Consider the following 23,527-nt stretch of genomic DNA (forward strand, 5'->3'; position numbering starts at 1 on the left):
GTAAAGAAGTAGCTAACATCTTTTTACGCTTCCTACACGTCCGACACAAAAAGAAAAAAAACAAAAAAGTAACTTTGTTCGGGAGCTTACCAATACTGATTCATCCGAGGCTGAAGTTAGAGCGGGCTACTCACAAATACATTTTGTCCGAGGCAAAGTTTGTTGTGGGCAGGCGTATGAAACTGAAGGGTAAAGAAGTAGCTAACATCTTTTTACGCTTCCTACACGTCCGACACAAAAAGAAAAAAAAACAAAAAAGTAACTTTGTTCGGGAGCTTACCAATACTGATTCATCCGAGGCTGAAGTTAGAGCGGGCTACTCACAAATACATTTTGTCCGAGGCAAAGTTTGTTGTGGGCTAGATGAGATGTTGGCTACACGAAAAATGTATGGGAATGACATTTGTGACAGCGGGGTGGTTTTAACCAAGTTCTGAGAGCCAATGAGATATGCACAGGTGAGGAAGAGAGCTTCGACAAGTTTCACTAATTTTTCGTTAGATTTTTTTACATTGGTATGGATGCTTATCGCACTATAAATTTGTTCAAACAACCCGGGTTGAAATGAGATGAATTTTATCTATCAAATAAAAGCAAATGAACATCAAAAATTCCTCCGATTTTAACTCGGACAGAAAAAAACAATATTTTCATCCTCACCTTATATGCTCTCATTGAGCAAAAAAACTATCAATCCGTCAAATACGAAATGGTTCACATTCTGAACTGATTTTAACCACTCAAGGAGAAATAACCATCGAACTGTCAAATTTTAACCAAAAAGTTAAAAATTTCGCGAAATGGTTCACAGCCTTAGGGTATTGTGCTAGGGGTTTCCAGTAAGGCGTATAAGTGCGCAGTAATCAGAGATTACTTTTGTAATCATTTACGAATTAATTAGGTAATCAATGGTAATCAGTATAGAGTAATCAATGATAATCTTAAGTAATCATTGGTAATCATGATTAATTTATAGTAATCACAAGAGACTGATTACTGGTAATCAGAGGTAATCAATAAAGTAATCAAAAGTAACTTTTTTCGAAGGTGCGTAGTAATCATTGCTGTTGGAAACCCCTTGGTATTGTGCTTTGCAGCTGTACCTGGATTTTATTCCAAATTATTTTTTCTAATGCCAATGTATATGACAAAACAAAATAAATAGCAACATTGGAATTGTCACTCTTTCTCTTTCTCACTCACAGCATTCACCCTGTCGCACTTTTTGTGCCAGTCGCACTTTTAGACAGCGGTGTCCAGTAAGGTGCAAAATGCGGGATATTTAGAATCAAAAAGTAGGTGCGTGGCGAAAGGTTGGAAAAAAGCTTAGAAAAAAGCCACCCCAACGGTAGACAACCACAGAGAACAGACATTCATCTTAAACCCGCCACGTGTGTAAAAGCTCAGCCGCCATTTTCAAAATAAGTGGTAATGCTCCCGTTACGTGGCGCTCACATCACTAACAGAATGGGTTTTTCTTGTTAATGTCTGTCAACGCATATCAAAGCTTACGTCGCATTTTCACAAAAGCATTTAATAGTTGCTACAGCAACTAACGTATTGTTTACCCAATTCATCGCACTTAAAATAAAAGTAAACATTAATCAAAAATAGCAATATTTGACTACTTCCTTTTAAATCCTTGATTTCGATTACGAATTTGAAAAGTGATGGAGCCATTGGCATACAGGCCACGATTTTAGCGGCCGCCATCTCCGTGATCAATGAATCAAAGGCAAACGTGGTGGCGCGGCGAATTTCTATGAAGTGGTAGAGGTTTTTCGGTGTTCAAAGATTCAAAAGTCCACTTCTGGTTCAAAGAAGAAAAGTCCACTGCTTATACCACCGCGGTGGGGTTTTGCTAGTATAATCAATATATATAGAATGCCAGTGTCGCTGCAGTGCGCGTGGTAAACATCACACATGTTCAGCTAATGGATTTACATTATATATGCATATGTGTGTGTGCCTGAGATTCATCACAAGGGGAATCTCATTGTCAAACTTTGACAACCAGTTCGCTTCGCTTCCTTCAATTTTCTGAAAAAATCGGTGCAAACGGGCGCAGTTCTGGTATGCAATTCATCCGGACGAAAAGAAAAAGAACGTTTAAAAACTTTTCAATGGCATGAAAACACAGTGATGAACGCACTGACGACAGCACCAACCAGGGCACAGATAAAGAACAGATAAATAACAATGAGCAACTTTGACAATGAAGCTCCCGATTCACAGACTTATTACAGATTGTTAGCATCATGTTTACCACAGTGAGTCCTATAGAAAAACAGCGACACTGGCATTCTATATATATTGATTCTACTGTTTTGCTGCATGTAATGATGAAATGGTACAATACAATACGGAAAAACACTAAATACGATGCATATTTGCCTTACTTATTAAAATAATAGTAAATTGATATACGATTTCGTTTCTGTTTTCAATGTTTAGCCGTGTTCAACAAATAACATAAACAAAATCGATCCGTTGCTACAACCGTTGCTGGGTTGCTACAGTAACTAACATAAGAGTTGCCAGTATTCCGAATATGTAGACTATGACGAGAATATATAATAAATTTGGCAACATGAATATCGGGCAACTGGTGCACCCTAAGAGAGATGTCGCTAGCGTCTTGTTTAAAAGCTTACACATCATTTGCGTGATATTTTATATGAACATAATTATCTGTTCTCTGTGAGACAACCATGTTTTCGCCGCCAACATCTCGTGTGTGCGAAAATGAGATAGCATGTCAGCACTGCGTTTCACTCAACTGCCAGCAGTCTGATTTGGGCCCGCTGTCAAATTTTGAGCCCCGGACATACTGTCGCTGGCGTTTACTGCAGCTCGATAGATATGTCGATGGGGTGAAAAAAGCACGCTAGGGTGTATTGAGTACACCGTTGAGAAAGCCCATACCTGCTCTATCTCATACTTGAATTTAAAACTGCCGATTGACTTTAGCCCTCGTAAAAACTAAACAATAAGCAACCCTATAGAAGCAGCCCAAGCATTCTTATTTCACTGTGACTAGTCCACAGACATAACACTCGTTTTCTATTCTTCGTACCGATTAAACCGTCATTTCAAATTTGGGCTTAGTTGGGAATGTCTCCATTTTGGTCAAAGGGCGAAAGTGACTTTTTGACGAAAGAAAGGGGATTCCCCATAAAAAATACTTGCTACCTCAAGGGATACTCCTGTTGCTATTTGATATTTGGGAATGTCGATCATAGATAGTGCTAGTGTTCAGGCTAAATGTGAGGTACGATAATTTTTGTAGATTTTTCTTCCAAGAGTTATGTCTGTTTGTCTGTGACTAGTCGCAGAAAATGTCACAGTATAGAAATGACAGGCATTCGCTTACAGTGATAGTTGGAATAGTATGGACAAACGATAGAGAATAGGTGTAATTATTGATGCGTTTTTCACCTGAACTTGTAATCAAAATTGTTGCATTATGGTACCTACCGTTTTGTGGCTGATCACTACTTTAAAGATCTTGTAAGAATAGATGCAGTAGAGTTCGTTTTCAATTTTGGAAACGTTCTTCTTTGAATCCGCATTATTTGGGGAAAGGCTGTAGGCATACAAAAGAAGCTGCAAACGAGAATACCAAAAACCAGTACACGTTTTGTCATGCCTGGTGCTAGAATATTGAAGCGTGTCTTTGCCGCTCCGAAGTGTGTACGACACGACTAGCAAGCGATGTTATCGTTATTCTAGTATATCTTCTCGGTGCGTGTGTACTAGAAATCTGCCGAATATACCCCTGCCGAAATAATGTCAAATGTCTTCAGATTTTGGTCACCAACCAGTACATTTTACGTCCATGTCATTCACTACCTTGCAAGTTTTCGTGACACTCGGCTTTTCAGTTATTTTTATACCCAACAGTAATACAACCAGCAACAGGGTGTCGATTCTCCAGGGAAAATAAAATTCCCCATTTTCTCCCAACGGTACGAAAACGCAACGCACTGTTCTTTCAATTCCATACGCAATAAATAAATTGGCACGAATAAGGGACATAGAATGTTCTAAGCGATTTACCCTTGGTCGATAATGTCAATAACTGACAAACTTTTGCTGTCAGCCGAATTGCGAAATTCTATGACCTGACAGTATGTGTGCTGTGAGCCGAATGAAAACTTGATAGTAGTTTATAAAGCCACTTTAAGCAGCCTTAAAGTAGTTTGAAATCTGTGAGCCTAATGAAAGCCTCTACTCTAAACTTTAAGACCTTTAAACAGCCGTAAAACAGTTTGATGTTTATGGCTGTTTAGAAGCGGATTTTTTAGCAGAAAAATCCGCTATTAAGCCTGTTTATCAGCCTTTGAGAGAAAGCTGGTTTGAAAAACTTAAAGTAGTTTAAACATCGGTTGTTCAACCACCATTTAAGTGCTTACTTTATGCAGCTTTGATCGCCTTAAAGCAGCCGGTAAACAGCAATTGCTCTTGCAACCGTTGTTGCTGCTCCCGGCACCCTCAGTGATTTCGAAATAGATATTCATAAATTAAATTTAAACACGGTCGAGTGTTTGATAAAAGAAATCCGTTTATTTATACGATTTACACCATTAACATTTAAATATTTATTCCGCATACATCGAGCAGTTGTTTTTGGTAAACGCAAACACACTTTTGACACTTGTACCTCAAAAGTGCTGGCTGCTTGCTGAAAAGGATTTCCCAGTGGCCACACTCGTACAAAGTGCACACTGTGCACAAAACGCTAATTAGACCGGTTGTCCTCTACGGGTACGAAACGTGGAGACTGCTGGAAGAGGACCTACGAGCACTCGGAATTTTCGAACGGCGAGTGCTAAGAACCATCTTTGGCGGAGTGCAAGAAAACGGTGTATTGAGGCGAAGAATGAACCACGAGCTCGCGCGTCTGTACGGCGAACCAAGTATTCAGAAAGTGGTTAAAACTGGACGGATACGTTGAACAGGAACATGTTGCTAGAATGCCGGACAACTATCCTGCAAAAATGGGTTTCGCATCGAATCCGGTAGGAACAAGACGCACATCGAGCGAGGTGGCAAGACCAGGTGAAGCGAGATCTGGCGAGCACTGGGTGCCCACGGATCTGGAGCCCAGTTGCCATGGACCGAAACAGATGGAGAAATTATACTGCGCAGGCCTTGTCGTAAGACGTTAGGCCAATTAAGTAAGTAAGTTCAATGGGCACACTAGCGCCTCTACTTGTCTACACTCAAAATAAATTTCACGTCGAAATCATAGGAAAAGTTAGTGAATATTTTCCATCCAGCTTTTCCTGTACTATTTACGTGATTTTCAGGTAGTTCGCACGCATACTAATGCGTAATCGTGAAAATCAGATAGATGCTATTGGCCTGTTCGACAGAAACTTATGCGCTGACGGTGGTGGTCTTTGTAACTAGCCGAACGGTGAGAAAGTTGACAGTTTGCTTGAAGAATCGGAAAAAAGTTCACTTTTTTTAATTTTCCTAATGTAGTGAAACAATGTACAAGTAAAATTATTATTGCAAAATGTAAGAAAATTGAGAACTTTATTTTTGGTATATACTTTGTCAGTGGTTTGTTTACAGTATATACGAGAAAAAAATGTTTTTGTATATTTATGCGACAACAAACAGGTTACTTATCACGCTAAATTATAAAAATCTACGTGCTTGAGTGGTAAAAAACTTTTTTTTGTGAAATTAATATAAACCATGCTATTGCAAGCAAGATACAGGATAACTAAAGAGAACAAAACTTGAACAAACTGAATGAATCTGAAACAATTTTTTTCTATACAAAATCTTTCAGGCGCACAACGCCAATCGGATTGTTGAAGTGTTATCGCCGTATGGCAACCATGCCCGCTGCGGGCGCTGCGCTTGTGAAAAAAAACCAAGCAATCATCGGCAGAGAGCGTTTCAATTCTACGCTCTTCACTGATCATTTCCATCATTTTAGTCTCGTATCATTATTCCATCATTTCAGTCTTGTACAATCGCTCTACGGAACAGGTCAAAATATCGTGCAAAACTTGGTCTACGATCAAGAAGAAAGTCATTCCCGGTTTGGAATTTGCCATTCATTGAAACCCTCAAGTCCGCTTGAAACTAATTCGTTTTGTTGCTGTTCAGAAAGTGTTGGTAATATATTGGCTAGAATTTTTTACGCTCCTGTTCTTATCAATGTTTTTCTTGGTTGAGTGAAGGGGGCTGTTTATAAAAGTGGTCAGCTGGTGAGGCGGATCTCATTTGCACGACTGAAATCGGTGAGATTGGAAGAACTCGGAAGACTGTGTTGTCACAGCGTCGTTCAATAAGGAAGCATTCCACAGGGAGGAAAAAAGTGAAAAAAAATCAGCGTGTGCTTCGATCAGTGCAAAGGTTGACTATAATAATAGCTAGTAATGGAACACAACGGAAGTGCCGAGAAGGAAATCCGAGTATGGTGCGATGGCTGGTGAGTAAACCGATGACTTCAACATTCACACCCCGTACCTGCCGGGCTGCTTAGGACTATTCTGGTCTCATGACTAATGATTAGCAGGAAGCCACCACTTAAATTATTGATTGATACTAAATCCCGTTTCAAGGCCTTCGCAAAAATTCCAGTTACTCATGCCGTCATGAGTGTGGAAGTTGTGACTGTAGCCAAAAATGCGTTAGAATATTGATTACGAAAGAATAGTCGAATGGACTAACTAAAACATACACTAAACCTAAATTAGATCAAATCAAAAAGTAAGGCCCTTGACCTTGCACACCAAAATGGATAGCTGCATCAGCCGAGTTTCTCGTGAATTAAAAAGTGAAAAAACGATGCCCCTTTTTTCATTGCCGCTGGTATGCGTATATGAAATAAGCATAATGGGCAATAATGACTGCATCCGAACCGTTGTAACGATTTATTCAATTTTCACAGCTTCGAAAGTATCTATGCTATATTTTCAAGTCAATAGTTTTACGTTTTGAATTCCTCTGCACGTATCGGTGAGATTAATGTTTGGAAAATTTTCCACGATATTGCGTGGAGCTACAATCAAAGCAGAATTAATCAAGCTATTTATGCCGCAGTGTCAGACACACACACTTTGGTATCTTCGAGGTCAAAACAATGATTATGATTTAAGAAAAAGTTTTGTTGTTCAGAGCATATTTTTAGTAAACACTTATGACCTAAAACTGGTCGCAAACAAGTTCTATAAATCGTCTTATTTGAGATTGATAACACTCAAAATGTGTAATTTAAAAAATGAAAATTGGTTGTATTTCACTTTATTTGTGATTGCTAGAAAATAACATACGCGTAAGCATAGTTCATAACTTCATAATAAAGCACGGTGTGCCATTATGACATTTCTCAACGGTATACAGCTCAAAGAGAATCAAAAACTGGCACGATGACCGCTTTCGTTTCACACCTATCCGTCGACGGCACCTACCTGGTTCACCATACGACGGTCAGAACCAGGGGCTTGCGATGGGTGCCATGTTTTTGTTGCCAACATCTCAGCACAAGGTTGGCAGCAAATCTACCTGTCAGACGGGCGCTATTTCTTGCATTTGTTGAAATAGCGCCCTTCGTTAAGTCGACTGTCAAACACCGTTCGTTAAGATAGGGATAGCACCCCGCTGGTCAGAACCTGAAGCCGGGGCCAGCGGCCAGCGAGCATGCGCCGTAAACAAGGCGTACACATCGTTTTGCTGCCGTTGTATGCCGGTACTGTTTGGCTGCATTCAAATACATACAAACGTAGGATGCTCCGCCGGTGTCGGTCAAACCCGCACGCGGTCGATCGTATGATTGAGCTGTACGCCTATCAGCGAAGAGTTGTCTACGGCACAGACGCGCTTGTGTCACGGAGTGGAAAAATTTGATTGTAACTCATAATTACTATAGAAGCCCTGCCAAGAATACTGGGTTAACAAAATGCATACCTCATAGGTGGCAAATCAATTATAATCGACTTTTTGCTAAACTAGTTCCAATCTATCAATAACAATCAATCAATATAATTCCGCTTCCAGTCTCAAGCGACTGAGGAAAAATAACTAAGGAAAGAGAATATGAATGTTACAAGACATGCTATTCACTAACGTAGAACAGTTTACACTATCCTATGACGTTATATATTTACTAGAGAGGATGAAATTTAATTGAATGATGCATTGTTCTTGACAATGAAAGCCAATTCTGGCTCTACACGGTTGCTCGTCGAGACTTACAACCGGTGTAGTAGTCCTCATTTAATAATAGATTATTGTCTTATCATATTTTATGAGGTGGTCAATTGCTTAGCGAATTTCTGCATAGTAATATGTAATCGAATACTAAACGTGCTTGTTCATATGTAGCGGTGATGCTAACATGTCACGTTGCAACTGACAAGTGCTTGTTTCAAACTGTAATGTGTATATTATTTGTCTTCGGTCAATAAAAAGCCTGTTTCTTGAACGCGCAAAATTCTGTTTCTGTTTCTGTTTGCAGCACAAGGTGGGGCAGTTAGAGCCAAGTCTGTCCAGGGCTGAGATAAGGTGGTTGTGATAATGTTAAAAGAATCCGTGCGGATTACGCTAGCTCCATAATGTGTTGGTGATTATGGATTAATGGGCGGAAGAAGAGTGACAGAACTTGGCTTGATATAATTGTGTGCTTGGTCAATATAGCATAAGATGGCTTGTACTTATCTTGTTTTCTCCTTCCTTTGTTTGTTTCCTCGTCTTGCTCGAACCTTTCTTACAACTTGTTCATTCATGGCATCACGGCGTCCTCATCCATCGTTGTCACCAGTGTGGTCATCTGTGGCTGGTCTCTTGCCCCCCCTCACGACAACATTGTTGTTGCCGTGAGAAAAAGCGATAGAGATCAGGCAGAAAAGGGAGAAAAGAAAAGAAAAGAAGAGAGAGTTTTTAGTCGCATGCTAATTGTAATTTTCAAGTTAGTAATATCACGAGAATTCTATGTCTGTCCATCACCTATGCTACTACCGACTAACTACTCGCTAGGCTGGACGCTACTCATCTCCCAAATACCCATGTCATCACGATTGACCCAGCGCTGTTCAACAACCTATGCTCATTAAAAGCCACAGCCGCCTCTTTATCTCCCATCTTTGCAGTATTGTAGCTGATGGCGTAAATTTTCGAATATTTTGTGCGGAATATTATTCAAGAGCAATATTATCGCTCAGAACTATCGAAAAACTACTTGAACTTCCGAAAAATAGAGCAGATGCGATATAATGGGGACTGGTACTCGCTCGTATTATTCCCGGTGGCATTAATTGCATATTTGTAGCGGTAGTCAACCGATTTGTCGGTATGCTCTTCAGACCGTGGTCAATTGAAATGATTCTGTAACTAAAAAGGGATGAGGTGGATCAAAAAGAACTTCACTTGGAGATATGTATATATTCCGTGTTAAGTCTTAAGTGTAAGCTGTCACTGAAGCAAGACTTAATAAGATGTTAACGACGTTGATAATTCTGTGAGGATGGCATTGAATCGAAAAAAAAAAAAAAAAAAAAAAAAAAAATCCTCATACCATGGCCATATATTATGTACTATGACCCCATTTTAGGAAGTGGGAATGATGGTATATTGAGGACAGCCCTTCGCTATCGCTTGAATCAGCCAGAGAATCGAATATCTGTTTTTACTTGAAGAAGTTTTAACTCTAAAAAGATTTAGTTAGAAATGGAATTTCAATTGAAGTCTGCCAGCATTGGGCAATGGACAGAACAAGATATATATCGAGGCTATAAAGCTTTTCGAGAGATCCACTAAGTCCGACCGCGACGACAGCCGCAAGAATGGAGAGGAGCAGGCCGCCGGTGAGTTGCCACCGTTCGACTTGATGGACTCTCCGACAGAGGCTCATCAGCATTAGGAAGGCCCTTGGGAGACAAACAGCGTCATACATGATCATTTTATGTTGTTAGTTGAATACCGTTAACGCGGTTAGTCACAAGACATGCAAATCATTCTAATAAAGGAGGGAAATAAGAAAAAAAAAATTATAATTACATCCAAAACAATACAATAGAGGTGACAGTAACAGCAACGATAGCAATATTAGTAATAATAGTAATAACATAGGAAACTGATACAGGAAACACAGCTACTGACTATAACTTCCTGCCCATTAATAATTGTAATTTGGCAGCATAGGTATAAGAAGAATTTCCGACTCATCATAGAACACTCAAACATATATTCATTCGTACCTATACACCCATGCACACTCATACATGCATACACATGTATACATGTACGTGTGTGTATATTTTTCAGTGCTGTGCTGTCCATAATCGCATAACAGCCACAAATTCTTTGGCAATCTCATAGAAAATGTCTCGATTACGCAAATAAAGACATCACATCATTTTTGAACACTCGTTCGTTCTAAATAGCGATAAATTTTAATTTTCATGAGTAAGTCAAAATCTCATGAATGGTGGGTAGGATTTGGTTTCAGTTTTCTAGAGAAATTTCTGTGCATACCAGCAATTCATCTAGGGAACCGAGTAAGCCCTCCCGGTGCTTCGGCCCAAACGGATTGAATTTAAAATCAAATCCGTTCGATTTCGCTCCATTCCGCTTTACGAGACACATAAAGCTAAATTATGCAATACTACATACTACACATATATCCAACTTAAACTATAAACATTCTACATGCGGAACTAAGAATTTTTAGGTCATTTGGCCGAAGTACGCGTCAAACCACCTACCCATGGGAGGGTTTCTTGAACGCGCAAAATTGCGGTAAAAACAAATATGTGCTGTTCGTACATTTCAGCGTCTCATGAACTAAATCGTTGTTTCTATTATTTTAGAAAAAGTTCTGTTCGAGCCGAATGTTATAAGTCGAACAATATGTGTTGCGTTTTTGTACGGTGATCGGCCAGTCCCTGGACTATATTTGGCAATTTGAAAAACCAGGAACTGAAACGTTTTTTTTTGTCCATTTGACCATTAAAAGGTACCGCGACGCTTCCTCGCTAGATGACCGTAGTAGGACTGAGCAAATGATCATTATTTTTCAAAGAACGCCTTGAGTGAAAATCAGATCTCTCTGTACAAGAAATAGAAACTTTAAAGTTTCAAAATCAACAATATTTAAGGTTTTCAAAGAGCATCTACGAAACGAAACCTTCAAACGTAAAATTCTTGATTTTTAGCACATTCAGAGAAAAATAGGCTCAAAACGCGGCACCAATGAAAACCCATACATCCTACTACAGCAGTCCTACAATACTCAACAGACAAACTGTGCTGTGAGCCTATACTTCCAAGGAGTATACCAGATAGAGATAGAAACATTCCGCAATTCCAAAATCCCGCACAGAGGATTTTTTTAACAAAAGTTGTTGGTCTCAAGCTGTCTCCTTCTATTTCCAAATACCGCTGTGATAAATTCAATTTTTTGATGTCAAAAACAAGATATTTTTTTAGGATCTAAGTAATCCAGTTTTGGCCAAACGAGGGTCATTTTACTTCACTTTTCTCGATATAAAAGTCAATATCTCTAGTTCCTGCTGAGATAATCTTAATCTTTTTTCGCCATGAGAAGGCTATTTTCATGTGAAATCCGATGGCAAAATATTTGATTACGTCAATTCATTTTATTTAATTTCTAAACCTCAGTTAACATTGCAAAAATTGTGAAAATTCACCTGGAATTCACTTTCAAGAAAATTAGGCTAAAATGGCATTTATTTGACCAAAATATCAAGAAACACTACCATCGGATTCCGCATGAAAGTAGCATTCTAATGGGGAGAAAAAATCAATTTTATCACAGAAGAATTCAGAAATACCGATAACAACACCGGGGTGCGGCCATAGTTTGATTGCAAAAACACTTAGAAACCAACCGAGAGTTTGTGGGTTGGAGTCCCACCTTCCATTAAACGACCCATTATATTTTTGGCCTCATATCAAAATTTTCCGAAAGTTTATCATTCTTCGCATCGAAAACTCCTTCACTTCACAAAAAAAATTTACCTTGAATCGCGATCGAGTCAGAGACAAGTAAAGCAGAAAAAAAGCCGTCGTATGCTCGAATCTTGGCTAAGGCGGTACTACTAGAGCCAGTAGGGTCATTGCACCAGCCCCGTAATTGTCCTGTACTCTAATAAAACCAACTGCGAAGTCTGTCGATAAAGAGGGTCAAGTCAGTTATCAAGGAAGAGTCAAGGCAGTATTGGTGTTTATAACCCAAGGGTTTCTTTTTCCATATGCCTTATTTCATCATTCAGCTAAATTAATACATGCGGCATTTTACAACGAATACGTCTGTCAAACATTCTGTGAGCAATTTTCTTGTGGGATGTTTATTGGAGTGATACGCTAGGTAATACTGACTCAGATCATTGTTCCAACTCTCTTTCCCAATTCTTGCACAATTCGTAACCTTCTTAGAATAGTCCTATTTTGTCACTCTACCTCTGCATTTTGCTGAGGCCAACGACACATTCCAGCGTGTCTCGTTAGGACGAGGACCCGACTAGCAAAAAATACGTTTGTGACTAAGTTATTAAACAAGTTTTAAATTATGTTTGTTAAATGTACTTTCTAACGTAGTATTTACTTTTTGATTTAGATTGTTATTTAGGTAGGTATAACAAGTTACATTTCGTAACGCGACACCATCGCAGAAATACCGCTTTTTCCACCACGTGTACACTTCAATGTGCTAATTATTAAACGTTCTGTATGTTGATTGTGTTGAGATTTGACAACTACGTTTTCTTTGTAGTTCAATAATCACTGGTTCATATCCAGTATGAATTGAAATATGCGCTTTTAAATACCGATTTCTTGGTGTACAAGTGCGTGGAATGTGTCCAATATAAAATTGGCATTAATTAAATTTATTTGGCATAGAAAATTGCGGTTTATTTTGCGCTAAATTGCGGTCCATTGTCCACTTTCAACGAAACTGGAAGCCCAGGGTGTCTACTACCTGATAAACCGGGAATTCTTGGGGAATTTTACCCATCCTCAGGGAACTCTAGGGGTTTAGAGATAGCCGCAATGGACGGTGCTTTGAGAACACAGCGCGCATTGGTAAGCGATGAAAGTGCGAGTGATGCAATCCGCTTAACCAACTTTGTTTATCAAGTTTTCGCCTTCCGCTTGCGCTTGAGCTAGTGAATGAACTTGCGCGGGAAAATAACAGATAAGGAACTGACGTGCGGAGTATAATTTGCCGGTCGGAGAAAGCGATTCTCGCATAGAGAACTCGCCCAGGGGAAATAGAGTAGGTGGGGAAATTTCCCCGTCACGATAGCTTATGCTTAAGACTCGCTGTGGGCGCTCTGTTGGTTAACACACGGAGAAAATGCGATTTTCTTATTCGCGGCCGTTCCCCAAACCTAAAAAGCCAATGATTTCATGAAAAATGGTAACTGAAGAATAAAAAAATAATTCAGTCAAATAAGCCGGTAATAAATACAAATTAAGGTTTCATCTTTTTGTTTTAAAACTAAAAGTGAACATTTTTATATTTCACCTGGAAAATCCACACCCTTTATAATGCTGCTTGGCGCACATCTTTCAAATAACGAAGATCATTAAAATGATATGAAGCAATTTTAGTCAACGAATTTAAGATAGGATATATTTTAATTTGGAATTCAATGTGTTATAACTATCAGTGTGTGTAATAAACTATACAGGGATACCTCGATATAAGACAACCTCGTTATAAAACAACCTCGATATAAGACAATTCGATATAAGACAATTTTTACCTCGATATAAGACAAATTCCTTTGGTATAGTTGGTAACGACACCTGAGCCAATTTTCCAATCCAAAAGCGGCACCATAAAGATGTTCATTATTTCTAAATAATGCTAAAAATCATAAAAAACTAATAGCTCAAACAATAATAAATAGTTCAAAAAACGTAAAAACACAACACAGAGCAAAATTGGCAAATGCTAATGCAAAAATGCTTGAAAAAATCATGTTTCGATATAAAACAATTTCGATATAAGACAACTTTTTGAAATTACAAATTGTCTTGTATCGAGGTATCTCTGTATAACGTAAATGCTATTTTTAACGCTTCTTACGCTTCCCATAATGATGCTTTTGAGAACTAATTGATCCTGAAAATAGTGCCAATTCCGTGACGTATTTCACTTTGCGCTGTTAGATGCATGTCGGTTAGCGTCATTCACAGCAGCTATTCACGAATTCATGCTCTAAGTTTTTAGACTTGAGTAATTAGCATTCATACTTGACAACACTTCCCTTTTTGCCACATGTACTACTTTATTCTTTACGATATAATATCTCTCCAAGCAATAAGATGGAAATAGCATACTGCACGTTAATTACCATTAAAGACACGCGCCGACAAATGAAGCTTTAGACGTCAGTTAATTTCATAGTTGATTTGTGGTGCATATATACTAATTAGTTAGCAGAAATTGCCTCGCACACAATAGCTACAGCACCCACAGCGGACATAACTATACGCCTAAAATCCGATAATTCTTAAGTGCACATTTTTGTTTATATTGATCGGCTATTAATCCTCATTAACTTCGGTAGCAAGCGGTTCGAATTCGTTTCACGTTACGCTAGTTAGGTGCATTAAGCGCACGTGTTTTTGCACCTGATCGTAAAATCCATTTAAACTGTGTGACGTTAATGTTATTTACCTATCGTTAACCACACCCACACTAGTTGGTGAATTTCCATTTTCGCGTTTTCTAATCCCCGTTGTTTTGTTTTTTCTTCTTCTTTGCAGTTACGATATGGTGCATTTCGGCCATGCAAACTCCCTGCGTCAAGCGAAAGCACTCGGCCACAAGCTTATCGTAGGAATCCACAACGACGAAGCTATCACTAAAAATAAAGGCCCGCCGGTTTTTACACAGGAAGAGAGGTAAAATGTCGTAATTGAACGTATCAACAGAATGTCATGCGCTTGCTTATCTTATCGCCGGCTCCAATCTTGACTCAAAAGGGAATCGAATTGGTGCATGACGAGACTAAATATTTGCCGATGGTTTGAATCAGCGCCTCCAAATTTATAGAAAATGCAAAGAGTTTATTTTCCCAACGTAATGCTACCATTCGCTCGAATCTATTCGGTCATTTCAATCGTGCACCCCACCTCCGGGTTAACGACATTCACGCTTATGCCACCATAGACCTACTGATCGTATGTTCGTGGGTAGATCGAGGTCGAATCGAATCGCAGTTCATTAATTAATGAAAAGGAATAATCCATTATCAAGCTCGCAAACTCTGCCTTGACTGGGGTTCACACAAGCACAATAAAACCATTTTCTATATGGCGAATAAAGCAATCGCTTTTAACTCATTGAAGAATCAGGCGATAGAGCGAGCGTGCTGGACATTCCATACCGAATGCCGGCAACGTTGCTGACTGGTTGGCTGGGTGATAAGAAATCGGAACCTACAGCATGTACTGGACGCCAATATCTCTGACGAAGCAAGCGCGCGCATACCACGTAGGCCAACGTATACAAAGCTTTGTATCATAAAGCAAGGCTTATGACTGGACTTTGCTACGAAATCGGACGATTCTGCCCGAGCGATTCGCTCGCGCGCTATTCAACCGTTGCGCCGGCCTGCTTATCGAAGATCCGTATTTTCTTGATGCTTTACTACACATCGCGTACGTAAGATCCTTGCTTATCAGCGGCTGCGGCTCACGCCACATGAGCGAACCATAATACGTGGCGTAGCGGCTGGCTTATTTTCAGTTCGTAATGGGTTAACCGGTTTTGCTGGCGATTGGCTTTGTTATCGGGGCAAACTGATTCGATTCGGCTAAAATTATATTTGTTCCCGAAAGGAGACGTGAAAATATGATGTGTGTATTGTTATGCAACGATAATTGAAGGGTATTTTTGTTTGTTTTAGATACAAAATGGTACGCGGTATCAAATGGGTGGACGAAGTTGTGGAGGATGCCCCCTACGTGACCACGCTAGAAACGCTGGACAGCAACAACTGTGATTTCTGTGTGCACGGAGGTAGGTAGATTCTAATTAGTTAAGGGAAAGATGAGGGAGCCGCCTGTTTTGAGATCCTCGGAGTGTCGAAAATGCCATAGATCCATATTCTTATGAATTCACAAACGAGCGTCAGTTTTATAATGAAATGCAGTCTCAATTTCCAGTATAAATAATATGACTGAAATAACTAAATCAATTTGTATTGCAATACATCTACAAAAAAAAAGAGGCGTGATTATTCTCCAAGGCTCCGTAATCTTTTTTAATACTGACCCACTGACACGGGAAGAGAATTAATTGTATGAAACATATAAGCAATGGAGCAGATAGATTGGATTTGGAACCTTGAGAACTTAATTATTAACTACCGGTCGGAAGAAGTTGATGTACTTCTATTTATATTGCAAGCAAAAAATACACACCTGCGCGCTTTATGGGATTTTAACACCTGACACATGTAACACATTGTTGATGTGGTATGGTATTTAAGTTTTGATTCCTTTATTACAAAATTTTGTACGAAAGCATACCGCCTACATGCTAAGGCGAAATGCATATCAACTTAGGGACTTTAATTTTAGGTCCATTTTTCAAGCTAATTTCAACAAGTGAGGAATTGCTAAGTTATCGGCAGAAAATAGCAAAAGTTTCCAGTTTCCTTCACGGTCATCGACATTCCCCAGATTTCGAGAGCCTTGAAAAAAAAATTAATTGAGTAATACTGGGCTTGGACTGGAGTAGGTTTGCTACACTTAGTTACGCTCACTTATGCTCATTAGACATTAGGCCGAATAAATAAAACAGTTTACTTTACTTCGCGCCCGATGTTTACTGATCCATCATAATACAATCCATAAAGTTTACACGGGAAAAGCAAAGCAAACTGTTTTATTCATACCCGCCATTACTGCCGCTACTCGCATAACAGTCCCTTTTTCTAGGGAGCTTCCTATATAAATAAGATTAGGTACCTCATAGAAGCAAAATCTGTAAAAATCACTTATGAAACATTTATAGAACTGAATCTTTCTGATATGAGTACTGCCTTATTGTTTGTACTGTCTGTTTATTATTTGCTTCAAAAAGAGAACATAAAATTTAAAAGCAAACTTAACTGCAAGAAAATTGCGCCGTGAATTTTCAATTGAATGCTATTTCGCTGGTTTTATATAATAGAGTTCGTAGAGAAGAATTTCTCATAGGAGATGAGTTCCAAAAGACCGGGCGCGTTATTTCCGTGAAATCGTTGCTGAATAGCGAATAGCTGAATAACTTGTTAATTTTTAAGTTATTCGTTCGATGAACGGGTAGAGTTTTTGAGGTAGTTGCAAAGGTTTCTGGATCACACCATGGAAGACTGTATGGATTATACTGACTGTGGACTACCAAGTCCTACTCTACTAATCTATTATAATGGATAAAATGCTTTATAGTTTATTAATTTTAAAATAAACAGCGGCGCTTCATTTGAAATTATGGCAGCAACAAATGGTAGTCTAAGTATGAATTATAAGGTTAATTAGCGGTTCGCGGTTGATCGATTAGCGAATTAGCGGTGCCCAACACTGCTGTTAGATATACTTCTAACAGCAGAGGCGACTTCCACCGCCAGAAAACGGTTAAAGGCATGCATGAAGTTTGTTGCAAAGAAAATGTGAAGCACGAGCACGTTGGTAGTCGATGCTAGAGCCACCGTTAAGAAGAACATTCCAAACTAGGTTGTACAGCTATACTAAGTTGTAACCAGTGACTGTATGACAACCCAAGAACGCCGAGATTAACGCGGATAGCTCGTATTGAATTAATAAAAAGGCAAGAAAATATTTGCCATTGGTCTAAAATAGCGATGGCCAAACCGCGGCCCTTAAATCTGGTGCTTGCGGCCTGCGGACTGATTTGATGAATGGTGGACAGGAACTATAGGTTAACTTTATTAATGTCGGAAGTCATGAATCAATGGGAACACTGTTGGAGAGCGCGACATATCCGCCATCCTGAACAGTCCAATAATCCGGACCTGAAAGCGCAAAGGTAAAAGACTGGAAACAAACAAAACAAAGCTGAAGAACCACAAAGATTGACTTAAAAAAGATTAAAGTGAAGAAACCGTAAAGCTGAAAAGTTAAAGCTGATAGGTAATAAAAAAGTAGAGAAGAGGATCGTGCCGGATCTACGGGTCGTTCGGGTGAAATTATAAGCTCGATTTGAGCGGAAACAGCTTGCAACTGACGCCCACACAGCATTTTCCAATTCCCCCCATTGTACTCACAGGTCCACATATTATCTCGAATAATCGTTATTGAGGATCATTTCGATCCGGTAGCCCGGTCGCTACAGTGCCGGCAGTTGGTGTAAGCACGTCGCGTCGGCATCAGGATCGTCGATCGACGCCCAAAAGCATCCACCCAACATCCAGAAGGGAAAGCGGCGTCGGTGTCCGGAAGCTGCCAAGGGAAAGTAGACGACTGCGAACGGAAAGGGGGCTAAAATGTAGGAGATAGGCAGTAAGAAAGTGGGAAAAATAAAGTGTCGACAGAAAGAGAATAAAAGGCAGTTTACTTGAGACCGATCCAAGTGTTTTCCCTCAGGCAGTGGAGAGGGCAACCTCCGCATAGCTGTGTATTTGCTCTACTCGCTATTCTATTGGTCTATTGGTCCCTTTTATTTTTATCCTGGTTGCTAGGGGCTAGATCTATTGGTCCCTTTTATTTTTATCCTAGTTGCTTACGTTGCCAATGGAACTCAGCTTGTTAAAAAATGGCGATCAACCTACCTCCGCTGTTTTGCTAATTACGATCACATCTAAAGACCGAGATAGCGCTTTCGAACAACTGTTGCGATTGAATCTTTTCGCTAAACCACGCTAAACTGATTATGTCGAAGTCGCAGATGGCTTTTGACTCAAAGTGAATCAGTGACGGAATGAAAGAGTTCAGTTGCGGAACAAACACTGAGCTAGAAACAGAGACTGGAAAGAACAGCGTATAAAGGAACAATCTATTGATACTTGTCAAGATTTACATTTGCCAAAATTTATGTTTTTGAGGCTTCCCTTCACACAACCACAAACAGGGTCGGAAAGACTGATATCACTAGTAGGAAAAGTTCAACTATGAAGTAGAGATGGTCGGGTAGCGGAAAATTTGCCCGAAACCCGTACCCGTACCCGTACCCGCCGGGTTCGGGTCGGGTTCGGGTATTGAGAAAAAATAATTTGCGGGTTCGGGTCGGGTACGGGTCCTTAATTTTTGTTTTTGAAACCGGGTACGGGTCGGGTCGGGTATCTCTATTGACCACATTTAACACTAAAGATGGTCGGGTACCAGGGCCCGTTCCGTACCCGACGGGTTGCGGTAGGGTTCGGGTATCAAAAGTAATAAATTTGCGGGTTCGGGTCGGGTACGGGTTTTCAATTTTTTTCTTGATCGGGTACGGGTCGGGTCCGGGTATTCAAATTTTCATACCCGACCATCTCTACTATGAAGGAGAAAACAGAAATATGTAGTTATAGCCGTTCAGAGGAAGTTGGATAGTGGCCACAAGTTTTTTTCCCACACCCTCAAACTCTTATGTGGCCTAGCAGTTCTGAAGCTCTCATCTCAACATTCTAGAGTCATAAGATGGGGAGACAGTCTGTTGTATTTTATTGGAAACTTATTCTATTTGGTTTCCATTGGCCAAGCTGGCCTGCATTACACAGCCTAGCAATGATTGGCAAATTGATTGTAATTGATATCACTGAAGGTGACCGATCAACGCATCTTTTTAAAGCGAATCATCTTATTCAATTCGAGAATTAATTAAGGTTTGTAGTAGAAACATGACACGTATAAAATTTGTAAATTTCCATACTGTATACGGCCCTGAACGTGAGTTAAACATGTTCCTTTTTTTATAAATTTAATGCGAAATTTTGATTTTTCACATCTACACGCGAGGTTGATTCGTATGTGCAGTTATGCTTTTATAAGAAAAAACCAAAATCATCGACAATTTGCAAAGCAATTAAAGCCAATAACAAAACCCCAACACGTTCCAGTGATATTGACCGTTTCAATTTGTTGCTGCAAAAATTCGCAACTATAATCAATGCACGTGCGTTCAATTGATTCAAATTTAAATTATTTGTCTTCTTCATTGCAGATGACATCACGCTGACGGCCGATGGCGTTGATACGTATCACTTAGTAAAAGAGGCCAACCGGTACAAGTAAGCATCTATATGAAGGAATATATTTCACGTCACTAAATTCACTTTATCTCGTTGCAGGGAGGTTTCACGAACGGCCGGTGTGTCGACAACGGATCTGGTGGGTCGTATGCTTCTGATGACGCGGAATCACTTCAAACAAGGTGATCAAGAGTATAGCGTTGAGAAAGATGGTAAATATTTTCGTCTCCCCTCGTAGAGTGTGATGTTGTTTTCTAGTAGAGCTTTTGTTATTCGTCGAAATCCCCCTTCTTCTACTGCGCTATACTTTGCTATTTGTATATACAATTTCGAAAATAATGTCTCATTGATCATTCGTGTCGAAAATAATCAAATTTAGCCACCAAAAATTGCTAACATAATATTTGTTTACGATTGCACTAATCAAACATAGAAGAAATTGAAGCCATTAGCAAATTACTCAAGAAATATGAATCGAAACTTACATCTACAATAGGCTCATCCAAGCTGGGTCAGGACCATTCCGCTCGCAGTCCCTGGACTGGCTGTTCGCAATTTCTCCCGACAACGCAGAAGATTATCCAGTTCAGCGATGGCAAAGCACCGCAGCCAACGGACCGAATTGTGTACGTTGCGGGAGCATTCGATCTGTTCCACGTGGGGCATCTTGATTTCCTGGAGAAGGCAAAATCTTACGGTGATTATCTGATCGTTGGACTGCACACCGATCCGGTGGTGAACGAGTACAAAGGCGGAAACTATCCGATTATGAATCTGCACGAGCGAGTCCTGAGCGTGCTGGCCTGCAAGTACGTCAATGAGGTAGTCATCGGTGCTCCCTACTCGGTCACGGAGGACTTGATGGAACATTTCAACGTTGATTTGGTGTGTCACGGGCAAACCCCAATTGCACCGGACGTTGGTAATATCGATCCGTATGCGGTGCCCAAACAGATGGGCAAGTTTATGCTGGTGGATTCCGGTAAGTCGTTTAAGGGCAAACACATGGAATTGATTCACAAATATTATTTGCTGCAGGCAATCCCATCACGACGGAAGACATTGTGGAACGAATCATAAGACACAGGCTCGAGTACGAAGCGCGTAACACCAAGAAGGAAAAGAAGGAGATTGAAGTGTACGAGGCAATGCAGCGGGTGAAGCTTGCCGAAAAATGCGGTTGACCAGACTAGTTTAGAGAACCAAAATTCCAGTTACTTAAAGCTAGTTCGCTTCTAGTTGCTCGTATTTCCCAATTTAACGCCAGTTCAGCAATATGACCGAATTCTTTATTCCAAATTCTATAGGTACTACCGCTGCTGCTGCAGCCAGCCGGTTATGAATAATTGTGAAGCAAAAGCTCGTAGCTATTTTCTAGTGAAATGTGACTGAAAAAGCTGTAGGTTTTATATTAATGTATTATTTCCAATATGAGTTAGATTTCGGTTAGTTTTTTCTGAGAGTTTGATATTCAGTGGCTTCAACTTTCATTTATTTTTTTTTCTTTAAGCCATTGATCCCAGTTGTATTTAACTTTGTTGTAAATTATATTTTTATACACAACAAATCGTGTAATTTGCTTATGGAGTAAATGCATGTGAAAGAGAGGTATTGCTTTTCAGAAGCGCACTAAATTCTTTGCATAACCGTTGTATTTTCTGCGTTAGCGAAGTTTGAAAAAAAAACTATTTTACTTACGACTACCATTTTACTACTTACGGTCAAATTTTATAAGTTACATTCATTATTTAATTTTATGGTGATTAGACCAAAGATGCTAAAATTTACCTATTTCTACTCGAACTTGCAAAAGAACCTAATAATATATAAGAGGCACATTCAAAGGTTGCTGTAAGACATTGTAGGAAAACATGAAATTTAAGACCAAATTCTTTTGTATGTATATGAGTACATATATTTTCAAAAGGAAAACAATACAAATATTCGTTGTTTATTTTTTAATTGGCAGTTGAACTTATACATAAATATTAAAAAATTATACATCATTAATTACTTAACTTACTTAACTCGTTCGAGGTAATTCCATTTATGGAGACGCACTGTGTTTTAGAAGCAAAAGAAGGAAAAAAACTTTCTATTAAAAAAATACCTTAAAGAGGCTGAAAATATGTTTCGGCAATAAAAACGCGATTAAAGTAAAACGCTTTAAACTTAAGTTAAAGTTGTCCATAACTAAAATCGATGAATTTTCGATTCAGTTTTATTCAGAACGATGCCCTCTGAAAAAGAATTAAAAAATACGTTACGGTTAAGCTTTCAACAAAATCAGAACACTATAAAAGATCAATATTGCCTCTTCCCATGCAATTGCTGCTGTATATTAAGAATCTCGTAGCGATAGTTGTACATTGATAGGTTTTTATGTGTCACAGGTAGTCACCGGAGACCAAAGTTTAAATGATTCAGTTAACGTAACAGTAAGCATCAGGTCGCTAAATAACAGATACTATAGCTAATACAAACCAATTTATAAGAGACACATCACACACGTACTTTGAATTCAATTACCTAAATGTGGAGTTTTCAAGCTGTAGGAAAAAATGACTTGTTCTCAAACCAACGAGAACAAGTGCCAGTACTTTGATTTTTAAAGAGTGCGTTATATACCTATAACAAAAGTTGAGAGCAAATGATTCTATATTTAAGTCAGTATGCATAAGTAGATCGTCCTTCATGTGGAAGTACCAGTTATTTTTATATCTTTCTCATTAGATTTCAACACTAAATGCGTTACATGCTTGAGCAAACATGTTTTTAAACCCGTAATGAAGACAAAAGTAACTTGTTCTCATTATGTTTTGTTTTTAATAGCAAATCAATCAATAAATCGATTACTACAAAGAAATGTGTTACGCATTCAAAAAATACACTGTAATGTTTAGAAATTAAAATACGATCAGGCTTTTGAAGGTAACTCCGTGAAAAAGGCATGGGAAAGAAAGCCTTTCATTGTCTAACTGTCAGTAATAACTCAATTTCTCGTTCAGTTCAGTTAGCAATAGCTTATCGTTAGTGATATACAGTTGAAATTATGTGCTACCACGAATTAGAGCCAATTTATTACAATAACATGCCAAACCCTGCATCATTATGCTACCTAGACTGGAGACAATAGCCAATCCACCGCATTGCAAACACACAGCATCGTCATCATCGTCATCGCATAAATATCAATCATTCGTCACGTTTGCACAGATTCGGAGAAAAAGCCAACTCTTGGAAAATTTGCGACACAATCGTAATTGCATTGATGCATTGTGCAGTCTCGTGTACTATCTGCTGTTCACTCAAAATTAGCGCCCATCAAATACAAACCCGGGCGGAGTCTGACG

At 39.2% G+C, this 23,527-nt stretch overlaps 1 protein-coding gene across 2 annotated transcripts; it reads left to right on the forward strand.

Annotated features, from left to right (window-relative positions):
- Nucleotides 1–6,013: 6,013 nt before the first annotated feature.
- Nucleotides 6,014–23,253, forward strand: LOC128744592 (ethanolamine-phosphate cytidylyltransferase). Of its 2 annotated transcripts, none has more exons than XM_053841719.1 (8): nt 6,014–6,138; nt 6,204–6,454; nt 14,764–14,901; nt 15,909–16,021; nt 20,147–20,213; nt 20,274–20,386; nt 20,671–21,156; nt 21,213–23,253. In XM_053841719.1, the coding sequence occupies exons 2-8, from the start codon at nt 6,402–6,404 to the stop codon at nt 21,356–21,358; spliced, it is 1,116 nt and encodes a 371-aa protein (XP_053697694.1). In that variant the 5' UTR covers nt 6,014–6,138; nt 6,204–6,401; the 3' UTR covers nt 21,359–23,253. The 2 variants fall into 2 exon arrangements, with proteins under 2 accessions (XP_053697694.1, XP_053697695.1); XM_053841720.1 differs by having other exon boundaries at nt 20,274–20,356.
- Nucleotides 23,254–23,527: the final 274 nt, after the last annotated feature.

Source organism: Sabethes cyaneus, chromosome 3 (assembly GCF_943734655.1).
Source record: "Sabethes cyaneus chromosome 3, idSabCyanKW18_F2, whole genome shotgun sequence".
Taxonomy (NCBI): domain Eukaryota; kingdom Metazoa; phylum Arthropoda; class Insecta; order Diptera; family Culicidae; genus Sabethes; species Sabethes cyaneus.